This window comes from Sciurus vulgaris (genome assembly GCF_902686455.1).
Source record: "Sciurus vulgaris genome assembly, chromosome: 7".
Taxonomy (NCBI): Eukaryota; Metazoa; Chordata; class Mammalia; order Rodentia; family Sciuridae; genus Sciurus; species Sciurus vulgaris.
This window is the reverse complement of record NC_136467.1, coordinates 115562335-115575740: the sequence shown is the minus strand read 5'-3', so window position 1 is coordinate 115575740 and position 13406 is coordinate 115562335. Positions and strand designations below refer to the sequence as shown.

General features: G+C 53.7%; 2 protein-coding genes across 4 annotated transcripts in view; one reads left to right on the top strand and one right to left on the bottom strand.

Moving 5' to 3' along the window:
- CIMIP3 (ciliary microtubule inner protein 3) overlaps nt 1–13406 on the top strand; it is a 69965-nt gene that overhangs the window by 38378 nt on the left and 18181 nt on the right. The gene's annotated exons all lie outside the window — the stretch shown is intronic.
- Nucleotides 1–13406, bottom strand: part of LOC306665990 (uncharacterized protein C6orf132) — a 31415-nt gene that overhangs the window by 14777 nt on the left and 3232 nt on the right. Inside the window, exon 2 of the mRNA XM_079147732.1 lies at nt 5481–5587. Within this exon, the coding sequence (XP_079003858.1) occupies nt 5481–5587 (107 nt within the window). The remainder of the gene's footprint in view (nt 1–5480; nt 5588–13406) is intronic.

Genomic DNA, 13406 nt, shown 5'->3' with positions numbered 1-13406 from the left:
TAACCACACATCAAGGAATGCAGACCGCCTCACCAGACACCTTCTTCAGCCTGGCCCCTTAGGATGGCGTGTGCAGCTCCGTTGGGAGGTGATGGAGAGGACCTTGGGCCAGAGTGAGAGCCAGGCATGGTTGGTGGCCCTGCAGTAGGCTCGGGGAATGGGGCCCCTCAGGGGCACCCAGAGTGAGAGCAGGCACCCGAGGTACTCAGCTGGTGAAGCCCAGCTTGTTGCTGTGGCTTTGGGGGACGATGGGCGTGCTGGCCAGGGGGCAGGCTGGAGGATCTAGAAGGCCAACCTTAGATTTTACAACACAGCTGTCGCTTCCCACAGAGCAGCTGCTCTGAATTTCAGCACCACTAAGCATTTTTATAAAAGGGCTTCCCCCCCTCTTCTCCCATGCTTGTCAGGACCTCAGATCCCGCCCTCACCATGAGTGATGGTAGAAAAAGGGGCACAGGCCTCCTACAGCCATCACCTCCCAACCCTTCCACCCAACATCACCCACATGACGCTAGTCAGGAGCCAGCAGGAGGCTGCTTTGCCGGGCTCGGCTGAGGGAGCTCAGACCCCACACCAAAAAGAGTCTGGGCCTTGAGTTTAGAGATGAGCTCCGCAGCTGGCGGAGGGATGAACAGCTGTTTCCTTGAGCTCCCAGGCCACAGAGGAATAGAGGGAGGGGTCCAAAACAGGCGGGGCTCTGCCCCAGCCCAGGGATACCTCCTCTGGCAGAGCTGGGCCCTTCTGACTCAGAGGGTGGGGTGATCCAGGGAGTTCTCACCACCCCAGGCACCCCTGGGGACCTGTCTAGCCAGTTTTCCCTAATTTGCCACATGGACATTTCGATTTTAATTCCTCTGTGCATCATGCTGGAGATGGGGGACTCCAACAGGAGAGGCAAGCACAGCCTTCCCATCAGCTGCCGTTCACGGCTCAGCTCGCAGGCAGGGCCCAGGCTCTGGTTTCCCCTCGGAAAAACAGAAAAAGGATTGTTCCTTCCTCAGCCAGGCCTGTGGTGGACAGGGCTGGCCCCGGGGGAAGGCCCAGCTCCTGTCTCTGCCCCTCCTGAGCTGTGTGGCCCGGGCAGACCCTCCCCTGCCCAGGCCTCAATGTTCTCACCTTGCTAATTTCTGGGATCCTCCCCAGCACTGAAGTCTGCTGGTGTTTTGTTTTGTTTTGATACCAGGGATTGAAACCAGGACACTTTACTATTAAGCTACATCCCCAGTCTTTTTTATTTTATATTTTGAGATGGGGTCTCACTAAGTTGCTGAGGCTGGCAATCCTCCTGCCTCAGCCTCCTGAGTTGCTAGGGTTACAGGCATGTGCCACTGCAGTGGGCTTGAAGTGTAGTGGTTCTAATTCAGCTTCTCAGATCTCCCCAAGCAGGAAGGTGGGGTGGCCCTGGTGGCTAGAAAGTCACCTCTTCAAGGAAGCAGCCGAGCTCAAGAAGTCATCCATGTGGGGGCAGATGGGTCTCCAGGAAGCTAACCATGCCTCCTCCTCTTCCACCAGAGAGCCATTTCAACACAGAAAGTCACAGCGGGGGAGGCTCTTGGGGACCATTCAGTGTAACCCCAACTGATGGGTGCGGAGTCACAGGCCCGGAAAGAAGAAGGACCTGGCCCTTAGCTACTCAAGGGTCAATCCCAGGTCCTGTTCCGGTCACTGAGGATCCGAGGTCCTTCTCATAATTGGCTCCGCCAGGTGCAGCATCTAGGTCCTGGCCACCTCCAGCTCAAACGGAGTGAGGGAGCTCCAGGGCAGAGGGCAGAGGTACTTGTCATTGCTCCCGGGCCTCATCTTGTCCCCCCTGCCCTGGAAGGTTCCTGGAGGGTACTGTTGGGGAGGGAAGGTTCACAAAAAGGCCTAGGCCCAGGCAGAGCTCCAGGGCCCTTGCTGGGCTGTCGCCTGGCTTTTTGGGTGCTGTCTCCCACCTCTCCTGCCCCAGGGGAGCCTCACTGGGAGGCGCCCTGTGAGCGTGGGAGGGGAGGAGAGAGGCATGGAGCCCAGCCAGCTAGGCCAGTGTCAGGCAGGGCTTAGGCACTGGCCCAGCTCCCCACCCAGCCTGACTCGGGGCTGGGGGACAGGGTGTGCGTGTGTGCATGTGTGTGTGGGAGAGCCTAGCCACATGCAGTGCTGAGCTCCCACGTCTCCCCATTCTCCTGGTCTCCTGCCCCTGCTGGAAGAAAGCCTGGGGCTGGGCCTGTGGGAGGAACCCGAGGGCCAGACAGGAGAGGATCACACTGCTGATCCCCCACCCAGTGTTAGATGGTGAATGATGGTGAACTGTCCCTGCCATGAAGGCCATGGACCAAGGGTCCCTAATCTAAAGGCACATTGTGGGTGGGCTTCTGAGTCCTGCTGAAATCATAAGCAAAACCATGTGTATGCAGCCTGGCCTCAAAGGGTCTATGATCCAAAAGAGGCAAGGGACCCAGTGCTGGCAGCCCTGGCTGTTGGGTGGGGACTCAGAGAGGCAGACAGGGGAGGTGGGAATGGTTCTCGACTGGTCCGCGAGGAAGGACATAGCTTCTAGGTAGCGGGCGGAGGAGCGAGGATGGCCTGAACATCTCTTGGGCCCTGGAAGCTGGCTGCAGGGGTTCCAGCCCTGGCTCTGCACTTGAGAGTGGCATGACCAGAAGCAAGCCACTTCTCTCCGTTCTTCAATTTCTCCACTGGTAAAATGGGGGTTCATAACGGCAGCTTCCTCATAGGTGGCTCGGGGTCACATGCATGATACTTGGAATGGTGCCTGGCACATTCAGTGCTCAGCAGGAGCTAGCCACGATCACATGGCTGAGACACTGGATGGGACCCGGGCAAACAGCTCCACCTGCCATCCTCGTTCAGCCAGCACTGGAGGAATGCAGCGCGCGTCCCTTTCCTGGGTTCAGTTCCTGCCCTGTAAAGGGAGGCTCATGTGGCCCCAGTGAGGCTTCCGCTGTGGCTTTACCATGTCTTCCTTCTCTTGCCCTCACCATGGATGGGTGCATTTGTTGGGAAGAAGCCCCCTCTCCTGGGCTGCTCCCAGGAAGCATTTCCGGGGAAGGCACCGAATGCCAGGCTTCAGATGACCACGCCGCAGCCCGTGGCACTCCAAGTCCTCTGCAGGGCCTGCCTAGAGCCGCCCAGACCTGATCCAAACCAGGCCAGGACAGAAAGCCTGGAGGGACCAAAGTTGTGGGTGGGAAAATGCTAGAGACTAGCCAATCAGAACAAACTCAGAGGGGACCTCATTAACCCTTTAGTTGCAGGTTCTTAGAGTGATCCAGATGGAGGAAGGACGGGACAGGAGGAGCCAGCCAAGTGGCAATGGCCGTTTTCCCTGCAGAGTACTTTACTATTTTAACAGTCCGCACAGGTACAGGTGTGTCAGCTCTAGGACCACACCACTATGATCCTGAGTGTGTGTGTTGAGGGGAGGACAGGGGAGAATGGAATTCACCTCCAGAAACAGGATCCATCACATGGTTCCATCTGTGTTTATGGGTAGTGACCCCTACTGCAGTTTCATGCTTGGAGACAAAGGTGGGGGCTTACTTTATACCTCTTTTTTTTTTTTCTTGGTACCAGGGATTCAACACTTAACCACTAAGCAACATCCCCAGCCCCCAGCCCCCTTTTTAAATTTAGAGACCGGGTTTCACTAAGTTGCTGAGGCTGGCTTTGAACTTGTGATCCTGCCTCAGCCTCCAGAGGCACTGGGGTTACAGGTGTGTGCCACCGTGCCCAGCCCTCACTTTATAAGTTCTTGTCATTGGTGTTGTACTTTCTACATTCATCTATAATAGCCAGGAATGGCTTTATAAGCAGAGAATGTATGATTTGAAGCTGTATATGCAGAAGTCTGTGCTGTGTCCTCCACATGGAGGCCTTGGGGATGCAGGGAGGTGAGTGTTAGATTTGGTCTGTCTCACTAAGATCTTGGGGTCTGTCTGGTAAAGTTGGGCAGACCAGAAAAAAATTGGTGATGGGAGGTGGTTGTGCCAGGCAGGGCCGGGCAGGGCATGCGGATACCTAGGACCAAGAGGTGGCATCCTTGGGCTGGGGTTGTGGCTCAGGGGTAGAGCACTTGCCTAGCATGTGTGAAGCACTGGGTTTGATTCTCAGCACCACATATAAATAAATAAGTAAAATAAAGGTCCATTGACAACTAAAAAAAAAAAGGTGGCATCCTATTACATCTAACAGGCCCCCAGGAGCTCAGGCCAAAGTAGGCACCTTGTCACTCTAGGTGGTACAAACTCTCAAGGAGGTATAAGGACCCCATGACCCAGGTGACAGTGTTGTCCCAACCAAGACCCAGTGTTGTCCCAACCAAGACCCAGGTCTGAGAGATCTGAGTGAACCACGCTTGGTAGCTGACTGCTTAGACTCCAGTTCTGGGCTGTCCAGTAGAGCAGCCACAGGCCACAAGTGGCCACAGAGGGCTTGAAGTGTCACTCGTCAGAAGTGGGGTGCTCTACACGTCTTACTCTAGGTTTTGAACGCTTAATATGAACAAAAGCAAGGAAAATATCTCATTAGCATTTTTACATTGGTTAAATATTGAAATGACATTCTTTCAGATAGACTGGATTAAGTAAAATATATTATTGAAAGTAGTTTGACTTTTCTCGTGTGGGTTGAACCCAGGGCCTAGCACGTGCTAGGTAAGTGCTCTGTCACTGAGCTACACCCAGCCCTTTACCTATTGCTTTCTGCTTTCAGTGGAGTTACTAGAAAATTTAAAATTCCATATGATTCTTGCATTGTATTTCGATTGAACAGCACCCTTGTCTAGAATGTTTCAGAAAACTCAAGAACTTTCATTATGGAAAATAGAACCAGTCATTAAGTATTCGCTCTGGGTCTTTTTTCCTTACCAAAGAATGAAAACCCAATCATAGGCTCTGAAAGAGTTTTTTAGTTTCCTGTAGTTTCAGACCCACAGACAAGTCTGTCTTAAATGCCTTTCTCACTGCTGGTTGTCCTATGAGACAGTTTGGGTGTCACCTCTTCCAGGAAGCCCTCCCTGACCACCCCCATGGCTGGATGGGCTGCCCTGTGCCTGGCTTCGGTTTTAACAGTTGGTGTCATTCATCCCCTGCAGTGGGCACAATCTGCTCGAGAGCAGCAATGCCAGTGCAGACATCTCTGGATCCCAGCGCCTAGAGCAGGCCTGGCACGAGGCAGAGAGCCACCACTGATGGGGGAAATGAGCCCCGCTTAACTTGGGGTACCCACCTCTAGGCCACCTCTGTGCACAAGTTCCCCATGACCTGCAGGAGCCGACACCCCAATCCCAAGCCTTTCTGCCGAGAGCTCCAACCACGCCTCCTCCCAGCAGCCACCAGGATTGGCATCAGGAAGGAAGAGAATGACCGAGGGTGAGGCTGATGTCCCCTCGGGCCAGCATAGGTGAGGTCACTTCCTCTGTGTCACGCAATGTGTCCCTGCCCAGAGCAGACCCTCAGACCCCAGAGCAGAGCTGTACTCACCAGTGGGAGGAAGGTCAGCAGGGGCCGGACTCTTGGCCGAGCTTTCAATGTGGCTGTCCCCGACTCGCTCACGGTGTGGAACCGATTGTCTCCATAATAGATCCCATCTAGAGGAGGGCGGGGCAGACGGTGAGCTGGGGATCAGAGGGGGCCCCCTGCAGGTCCCAGGGAGGAAGCCAGGCTGCGGTGGCCCCCTCAGCCTCAGCTAGGCCCCTCTGCCACAGTAAGGTCCCAGGCATGCTCTGGGTGCTCACAGGGTCACTGAGGCGGCCTTGTGGGAGGGACTCAGGGCTGTTTCCAGGAGTCTCCTCCGGCGTTCAGCAGCCATCTCTCCTTATCCACCACGCCACCCCCACACACTGACGTGAGTCTCCAGGCTTCTCCGCCACAGAAAATTATCCCTCCTGGGGCCCAGAGAGCTTGACCAAGGTGACAACCAGAGCTTATCTCTGAGAGGGGGAGGAAACAAGGCAGTTTTTCTCTGGAGTGTTTGAATTTCTAATCTGGACAAGCAGAGCACACAAGGCCACCTGCTGCCCCCTAGGGCAAACGCCTCATCTCCTGGACCCCTCTAGTTCAAGAGCTCCCTAGCCCAAGCCACCAAAGGTGTGTGCATGGCTTTCTTTGATGCACCCTTGAGGGCTGAGCAGAAACAGCACGGCTGAAGTTGTGACCTAGTAAAAAATCCCAGCTCTGTCACTGACTGGTCATGTCGCTCAGCCTCTCTGGGCCTCCCAGTTTTCCCATCTGTGCAATAGGAGTGACACTAGTGCCAGCCTCTTAGGACTGTCCTTTGTGAGCAGTAAGTGTGAAGTGTTCAGCCATCCTGTCCCCTCCCCAGCAGGAAGAGTTACAGTGGACCCACCCCTTCCTGCAGTTCCTGGGCCTGCGCTCAGGGCGTGTGTGCAGTTGGGGCAGATGTGGGGGGCCATGCCCTCTTTCTCAACCAAGCTCCCTTATGACCCTTGTCACTCATTGATAAGGACTTTGAATCCCCTCCCAGATACACACTGTCACCTCCTCAAGGCAGGGATCACTGAGGGCCTCTTTCTATGTGGGTCACAAGGAAGGAGGACTTTTATCCACTTAACAGGGTCTGAGGGACTTTCTCCTCCTCTGTACTCAGAGAGGAAAGAGAAGAAAGTTCAAATACCTGTTGACCAGAATCCTGACACTTGGAACACCGAACGAACTGAGATTTCTTTTTCCCTTGCACATGACTTGAGGAGGAAATTGCAAGAAAGCCAAATAACTTATTCAAAAGAGACTGGGCTGGTCAGAGAGCTGCTGGGATCAGAATGCATCCATCCCCAATTCCTACCCCTATAGCCACTGTCCTCCATGAGTGTCTAGGCTTCAGGTGTGACAGGGAGGCGCGTGGCACTGCAACAGCTGGTGGCAGAGCCCTCTGTGTGCTGCCCTGCCAAGGCAGAAGTTGGCCAGTACATCCAAGACGGTCCGCCTCTCAGAAGGGTACCCAGTGACCAGTTCTGTGTGCACCATCTGTTCCTGGAAGCCCCAGTTCCCAGTGCTGTCCTGCCCCAGGCCCTCTGGGCAAACATTGTTCCCCAGTCAGGGCTGCCAGGCTCCATGCCTGAGGCCGCAGGGCGGGACTGGAAGGGCACTGGGAGAGAGTCGTGAGGGTGCAGCTTTGTCCCGATCAGAAACAAGGGAATAGAGATAACTGCACACACCCAGCAGCCACCACAAAGCCCGCCTGGGCCCCCGGCTTCGCCTGGATCTCCTAGGCCGTGCCCCAGACAGTGCCTTGTGGATGCCAATCCCTGGATCTGATTGACATGCCCTTCACAGGACTTGGGAGGGCCCACGTGAAAGCCTCTCTCCTGAGCAGACTCTCTCTCACCAGTGTTGGGGTCTAGGAAGTTCCTTTCTGCAATTATCATATCAATGGCCACTATGATCATGCACCTAGGAGTTTCAGAAATGTTTTATCTGAGCAACCTCCCCTCCCCCCTGCAAAGTGAAAACTCTGATAGAAATAACACAAGGTAAAGTTCACTGAGCACTTGGCACTGTTCTAAGCATCCTACACATTGTTCACTCGTGGTTTCTCAAAACAGCCCCATGCAAGTTGCTTTAAAGATAAGGAAACTGAGACCAAGCCCCACCGGAAGTGTTGAAGCCAGGGCTTCCCTGAAAGGCCTGACCTCTGAACCACCACATCCCTGCAAAGGGAGGAATCGACCCCATCATTTATAGGACTTGGATGGGAAGATGGTGGTGCAAAGGGCAGAGTGTTTGGGGTGGGGGGTCAGGAAGTCTTGGCTCTGGCCAATAAGCAGCTTGCACAAAGCCACACCCAGGTCAGGAGAGAGACAGCTCTGAACCGCGGCCATCTGACCCCCAGGCGGCCTGGGCGGGCGTCCCAGCTACCTCACAGATTCCATGACTCAGCCCTGAGTCCCAGCACTGTTGCTTTGCTTGGTCTGGTTGTTCTGAGCAGGGGGTTCCTTTGGTACAATACAGTTGCTCTCTGTAAATCAGAAGGGGCGTGGCTGCGGCCGAGGCAGGGCTGCTGGCATCACCTCCCCCTGCTGCTGGCACCTCTGGAAAATCGATTTGCTTTCCCAGCCCTCAGAGTCGTGTCACGTGCAAATGTGTGAATGTAAGGATGAGCAGAGTCCAGGGATGCCATGAGAGGACTCCACGGACCATTGGCCATCGCCGGCTTTAGAGGTGGATGGGGATGGCCCAGGAATGGCAGCAGCTTCTAGAAGCCAAAAAGGGCAAGAAAACAGACCCTCTCGAGAGCTTCCACAAAGGAGCTGAGTCTTCCCAACACCTTAATTTCAGCCCTGTGTCAGACTTCTGGCCTACATGATGGTAAAATAATAAACAACAATAAGCTTGCATTGTTTTAAGCCTAGAAAAAAGAAAGGAAGGAAAAGAACAGAAAAGGAGGTGTGACCAGGATGGGAAGGGCCTCTCTGGGCCCCTTCTATCTGGCTCGGTTCCCGCCAGGTCAAGGCTGCCACTCGGTGAGGCGTGTGTGGCCGTCACTGTTAAGCTGGTCCTCCACATATTCAGGATCAGGCTGGAGCTTTCCCAGCTTCAAAGTCAAGGACCAACACTGAACAGAAAGACGAGAGTCCAGCCCTGGGGACTTCCCCGTGGAAGTAAGCGAACTCCGGTGGATTGGCCTCGGGATGTAGAACAGGCCTTTCTGAGGAGCACTCTCTTCCATTGCTGAGGAGATAAGGAGGGTTTCGAAGGTCCTGATGCCTGAGGGGTGGGGGGAAAGGAGGGCTGAGAAGAGGCTGGCATGAAGCTGATATAGAAAGAAGGCCCTGCCCCCGCAAATCGCTACCCTGAACCATGTTTCCCTGTGTTCCTTTCCCACTGAGTTCTTAGTGATTCCAGAAGGTTCACCTTGCCACATGCCTGAGTCAGACATAGAATACCCAGAGGGAGTCAAAAGGAAAGGAGAAGGAACTGCTCTCAGACTCAGAAACTTCCAGAGAGAGGGAAGCCCTTCAGGAGAGTCCTGGGTAACCACAGCAGCCAGGAAACCTTGTGAGCAAAGCCTGAGTCCCAGATAGACCACAAGCCACAAGCCGAAGTCTCAATGTCTGACAGATCTATCTACCTGTAATGTGGCAACAGAGCAAGAGTAAGTTCAGGTCTGCCTCTGTTTACCCAAACCCGAGCATTGAAAGAGTCCTCCCCACAAATTAAACCCCCTTCTTGACAGGATTATGTGCAGAACTTCTATAGATTTTCTCCCTAAAAGTTTCTCCCTCACATATTGATAGGGAATGAAAGAGGGACTCTGCTTTTCTTTATACTCCCTCAGGATTTGAGTTACCATAAATACCATCTAATATCCAAAAAACCCATTTCAAATGGGTTTATTTATTTCTCCGTGCCTAGAGACATGCAGCTCTGCTCCTGCCCCCCTGTCTCAGAACCCGACCTTGCCCTTGACTTGAAGAGGCGGTGGGGCCGTGGCTGAGGCTCTGCTCGCAGTCAGAAGCACCTAGGCAGTGGACAGCTCCTCATCTGGGAGAGGAGGCAGGGCACTGTGGGGTCAGGACTGCAGGTTTAGAGCCCAGGTGAAACTGGGCTTCAGTCCCTGCTCCCTCACTTAACTGTGGGCCCCTGGTAGGATTGCTAGGTCTCTCTGAGTCATTTCCTCGTCTTTGTAAATGTGAACAATGGTCCCTACTGGGTGGGCTGGTGTGGGCCTAAATGAGAAAAAGTGTGGAAAGTGTTAGCATGATGCCTAATGGGTAATTTTTGCTCAACACGCGGAAGGGCTGCTTATCATCTTGTTGTCAGCATTGCTCACTCTTTCTCTGCACCCTTCCCCTCCCTCCACCAAGAGTTTGGGCTTTTAAGTCTGAAGCCGATCACAACACATGCAAATTATGGAGAATACCTGTACCCATGGCTGGGTGCCATCAGGAAGCGAGTGGCCCTTTGCTCTCTCGTCAGGGATCATTCTGAGTCCTAGTCCCAGTTTAGTGCTGGTTCCAACCACCCTCTTGGCACATGGGGAGACTGAGACCCAGAGCAGGAGGAGTGGGACCAAAGTCACACAGCCATGGTGGCGCCTGGGTTTACAGGACCCCCAATCTGCAGTGTGAGGCTCCCACACGAGCTGTCCCTTACACGCAGGGCTCCCTGCTACTCCCCAACAGCAGTGTGCTCTCTGCCTGGGTGGGGTGCATGCATGTTTAAGTGTGGGGGGTGCCCCGGGAACACTGAGGGCGGGACAAGCTGCCAACTCACTCTCAGCCTTTTCACTCCCTTCTTCCCAAGAAGAGGAGCCTAACGGCGTCTTCTGCATCTGTTTCCTCAGCGTTCAGGGTCGGAAGCCTGGTAAAAATGATCTTGCTTCCCCAACCCGAAACTGCCCACAGAGCTTATGGAGATCGAGGTTAGAAGATCCTGGGACAATTATCTAGTTCTCCAAACTAGAGAGAAAATTGACTTAATTAAATACTTAAACGTTTGACACCTATTAAACATGTATTACAAGACAGACTCTTGTCAGGCGTGATGGCGCACGCCTGTGATTCCAGTGACTGGGGAGACTGAGGCAGGAGGATTGCAAGTCTGGGGCCAGTCTGGGCAACTTATGGAAACTCTGTCTCAAAACAAGATTAAAAGGTTTGGGAATGGATCTTGGTGATAGAAGGCCCTGGGTTCAATTCCCAGTAACACACACACACACACACACTTTCCTTCACTGCTTCCTTTTTGCAGCACTGGGGATGGAACCCAGGGCCTCACACATGCCAGGCAAGCACTCTACCCCTGAGCCACACCCCAGCCCCAGCTCTGCTCTAAGCCCTCACATCCCGTGGGGAGGTACCCAATTTACAATGAGGAAACTGAGGCTCAAAGAGCTTATGTCCCCTGCTCAAGGTCCCATGACCGGTGAACAGAGGGTCTGGGACTTGAGCCTGGACAGCCTGAATCTGGAATCCAGTTCTTTTTGATCATATCAAGCACAGCAAGGGGAAAATGTAGGGTCCAGAGTCTCTTCCCTCAGTGTCCATTTTTTTTTTCAGGGTGAATCTTCAAAGATGGTGAGGCCTAGAGGGAAACAAATGGATGTGGGGACTTCTTCTGTACTCACATCCCAGTTCCTCTAGGTAATACCTACAAACTGTGGGTACTTCTCAGTCTCGGTTTCTCTATCCGTAAAATGGGGATAATTACTCCTACTTTGCAGGATGCCTCCCTGAATCAGGGGAGAGAAGGAAACTAGCAGGGGTGGGATAAGGCTGGAATGACACAGCCTGGAGCCCCCAGATGACCTCAAGAACACTGGCCACAAGTCTAATCGGATTCCAGGGGCTTAAGAGGGGTGGGGCAGTAACTTGGAGAGATTGCTGTCTTGACCCAGAGTAACCCAGTACCCCGGAACAGACCTCCGCTGCTTCTACCTCACTGTAGAAGCACAGGGGGTACTGGTGATGTGCAAGGTAGAGCATCCGATGCTCCACCACTAGGGGAGCCGCTGCCTTTCAGGGAAGCAGGAGCCGTGGCCCCGTGTGAACGTAACCCTTAAATGAGTTAATGAGGCCCTTCCTTGCTAATTAGCAGGTCCACATGACAGGAACCTGAAAAGGCCAGTTTGTCCCAGCAAGCCCCAGCAGGCCTGACCAGAGCACCAGAGCGAGGCCTCTGTCCAAGGACAGAGGGGACACTGAAAGTTGAACTGAGGTGGGAGGGTGGTGGGGTTAGGAGCTACAGAATGGAGGAGGAGGAATCCGAGGGGAAGGAGCCCTGGGCTAGGCAGCTCAAAGGACCCCCAGTGTGGGGACTGAAGTGGGAACAGCACAGCAAACAGGGCCCTCTACTATCTGGCTAGGATTTGCTGCTCAGTACAACAGCAGGATGACTACCTGGAACTTGCTAGAAACTCTCCCTTGTTCCAAACCTACCAAATCAGAATCTGATCTTAGCAAATCCCAGGACGTTGTTTTCTCTTGATGTCTGAGCTGCCCACAGAGCAATGACTTTGATCCACTGAACCAATCCGAGCCTTTCACACCTGTTCCTCAGTTGAGAAGGCAGGTGGTTTTTAGCACAGAGCCTGGTTCAGGAAATGGTAACCAATACAAATGATACTGTTATTAATTTATTGGCCAGGAGAGAAAGGACACCCTGAAGCTGGTCTGCAGGGTCAAGGGAGGGCCTGCTTTCTGGACTTGAGCTATGGCAGTGAGAGGTGCTTATGTAATGGGGCACTGGTGAGGGTGTGTGTGTGTGTGTGTGTGTGTGTGTGTGTGTGTACACTGAACCACGGGCAGACCACAGAACACCTCCAGGGGACGAGAGTAAACACAGAGCTCCTTCACACCCCTGCACGGCTCAGGTCAGGTTCTGTAAGCTGGTGCCAGCTCAGCCCAAGCCGGAAATAGGGGCTCAGCTCTGGGGGTTCATGGTTTCCCACTCTTCAGCCTGGCCTGAGCTACAAAGTCGGGGGCTCCAGGAATAGGGATACCAGAACCAGTAGCCACTCTAGGGAGCGCTGGGTTTTCCTGATAAGAAACTGGCCACATCCCCTACACATTTATTTTCAACCTACTGTATACACTGCAGGGAGTCATAGGGGGAGGAGAACAGTCTAGTCCCATGTGGGAAGGAAAGCCCCAAGTCTCAAATCTTTCTACATAGTAGAGTCACCTGGGAGCTGGTTAAAGTCCTGGAGCCTGGGCCTAGTGATTCTGACGTGTGTGGGCCTAAGGTGGGACCCCAGGAATCTGCATTTCAAATAAGAGTCCACGGCAGTTGTGGCAAGGTGCTTCCCATTGGATGGGAGAGGGCAGCCAACAGAGTACCCCAGCTGACGAGGGCCCCCCGCTGCTGGGGTGCTGTGCAGTGCCTGCAGATAAGGCTCCTCAATGAATCCAAGAGCCCAGGGAGCAGTGCAGAGCCACTGGCAGCTTTGTCTGGCAGCAGCTCCTGCCCTTATCAGGGGTTTGCAAAGATCCACATCTCTGCTTTCTCGTGCATTTAAAGGACAATTGTGTGTCCTTTTAGGCCCCATTTGGGCTGGGGGAGGGCAGAAGGTTTAATTGCCATTGCAGTTGCTTCCAGTGAAGTCCTTCTAATTACCGGAATAGTTAGGGAAGTTAATTGAAGAAAAATTTACCCGACACCACCTTCACATGACTGTTTGCATTTTACCCATGCACCCAGCCTACCCTTATGCAAACAGACTGTCACACGGCTGTAGCCACACAGCAAGCAGTTACTCCTTAATTCCCTTACACACCCCTACGCTGATGTCCCCCCTTCATCCACTGCCTGTTTTCCAAGAATCTGATACCAGGGCATCTCATCTCAGGCCCCGGAGGATTCACAGACTCAGGATCTCCATGGAACTCAAACCCCTGCCCTTCTAAAACCTGAAGACGGCCTTCTCGGGCTGGCTTCCTCGGGCTTACA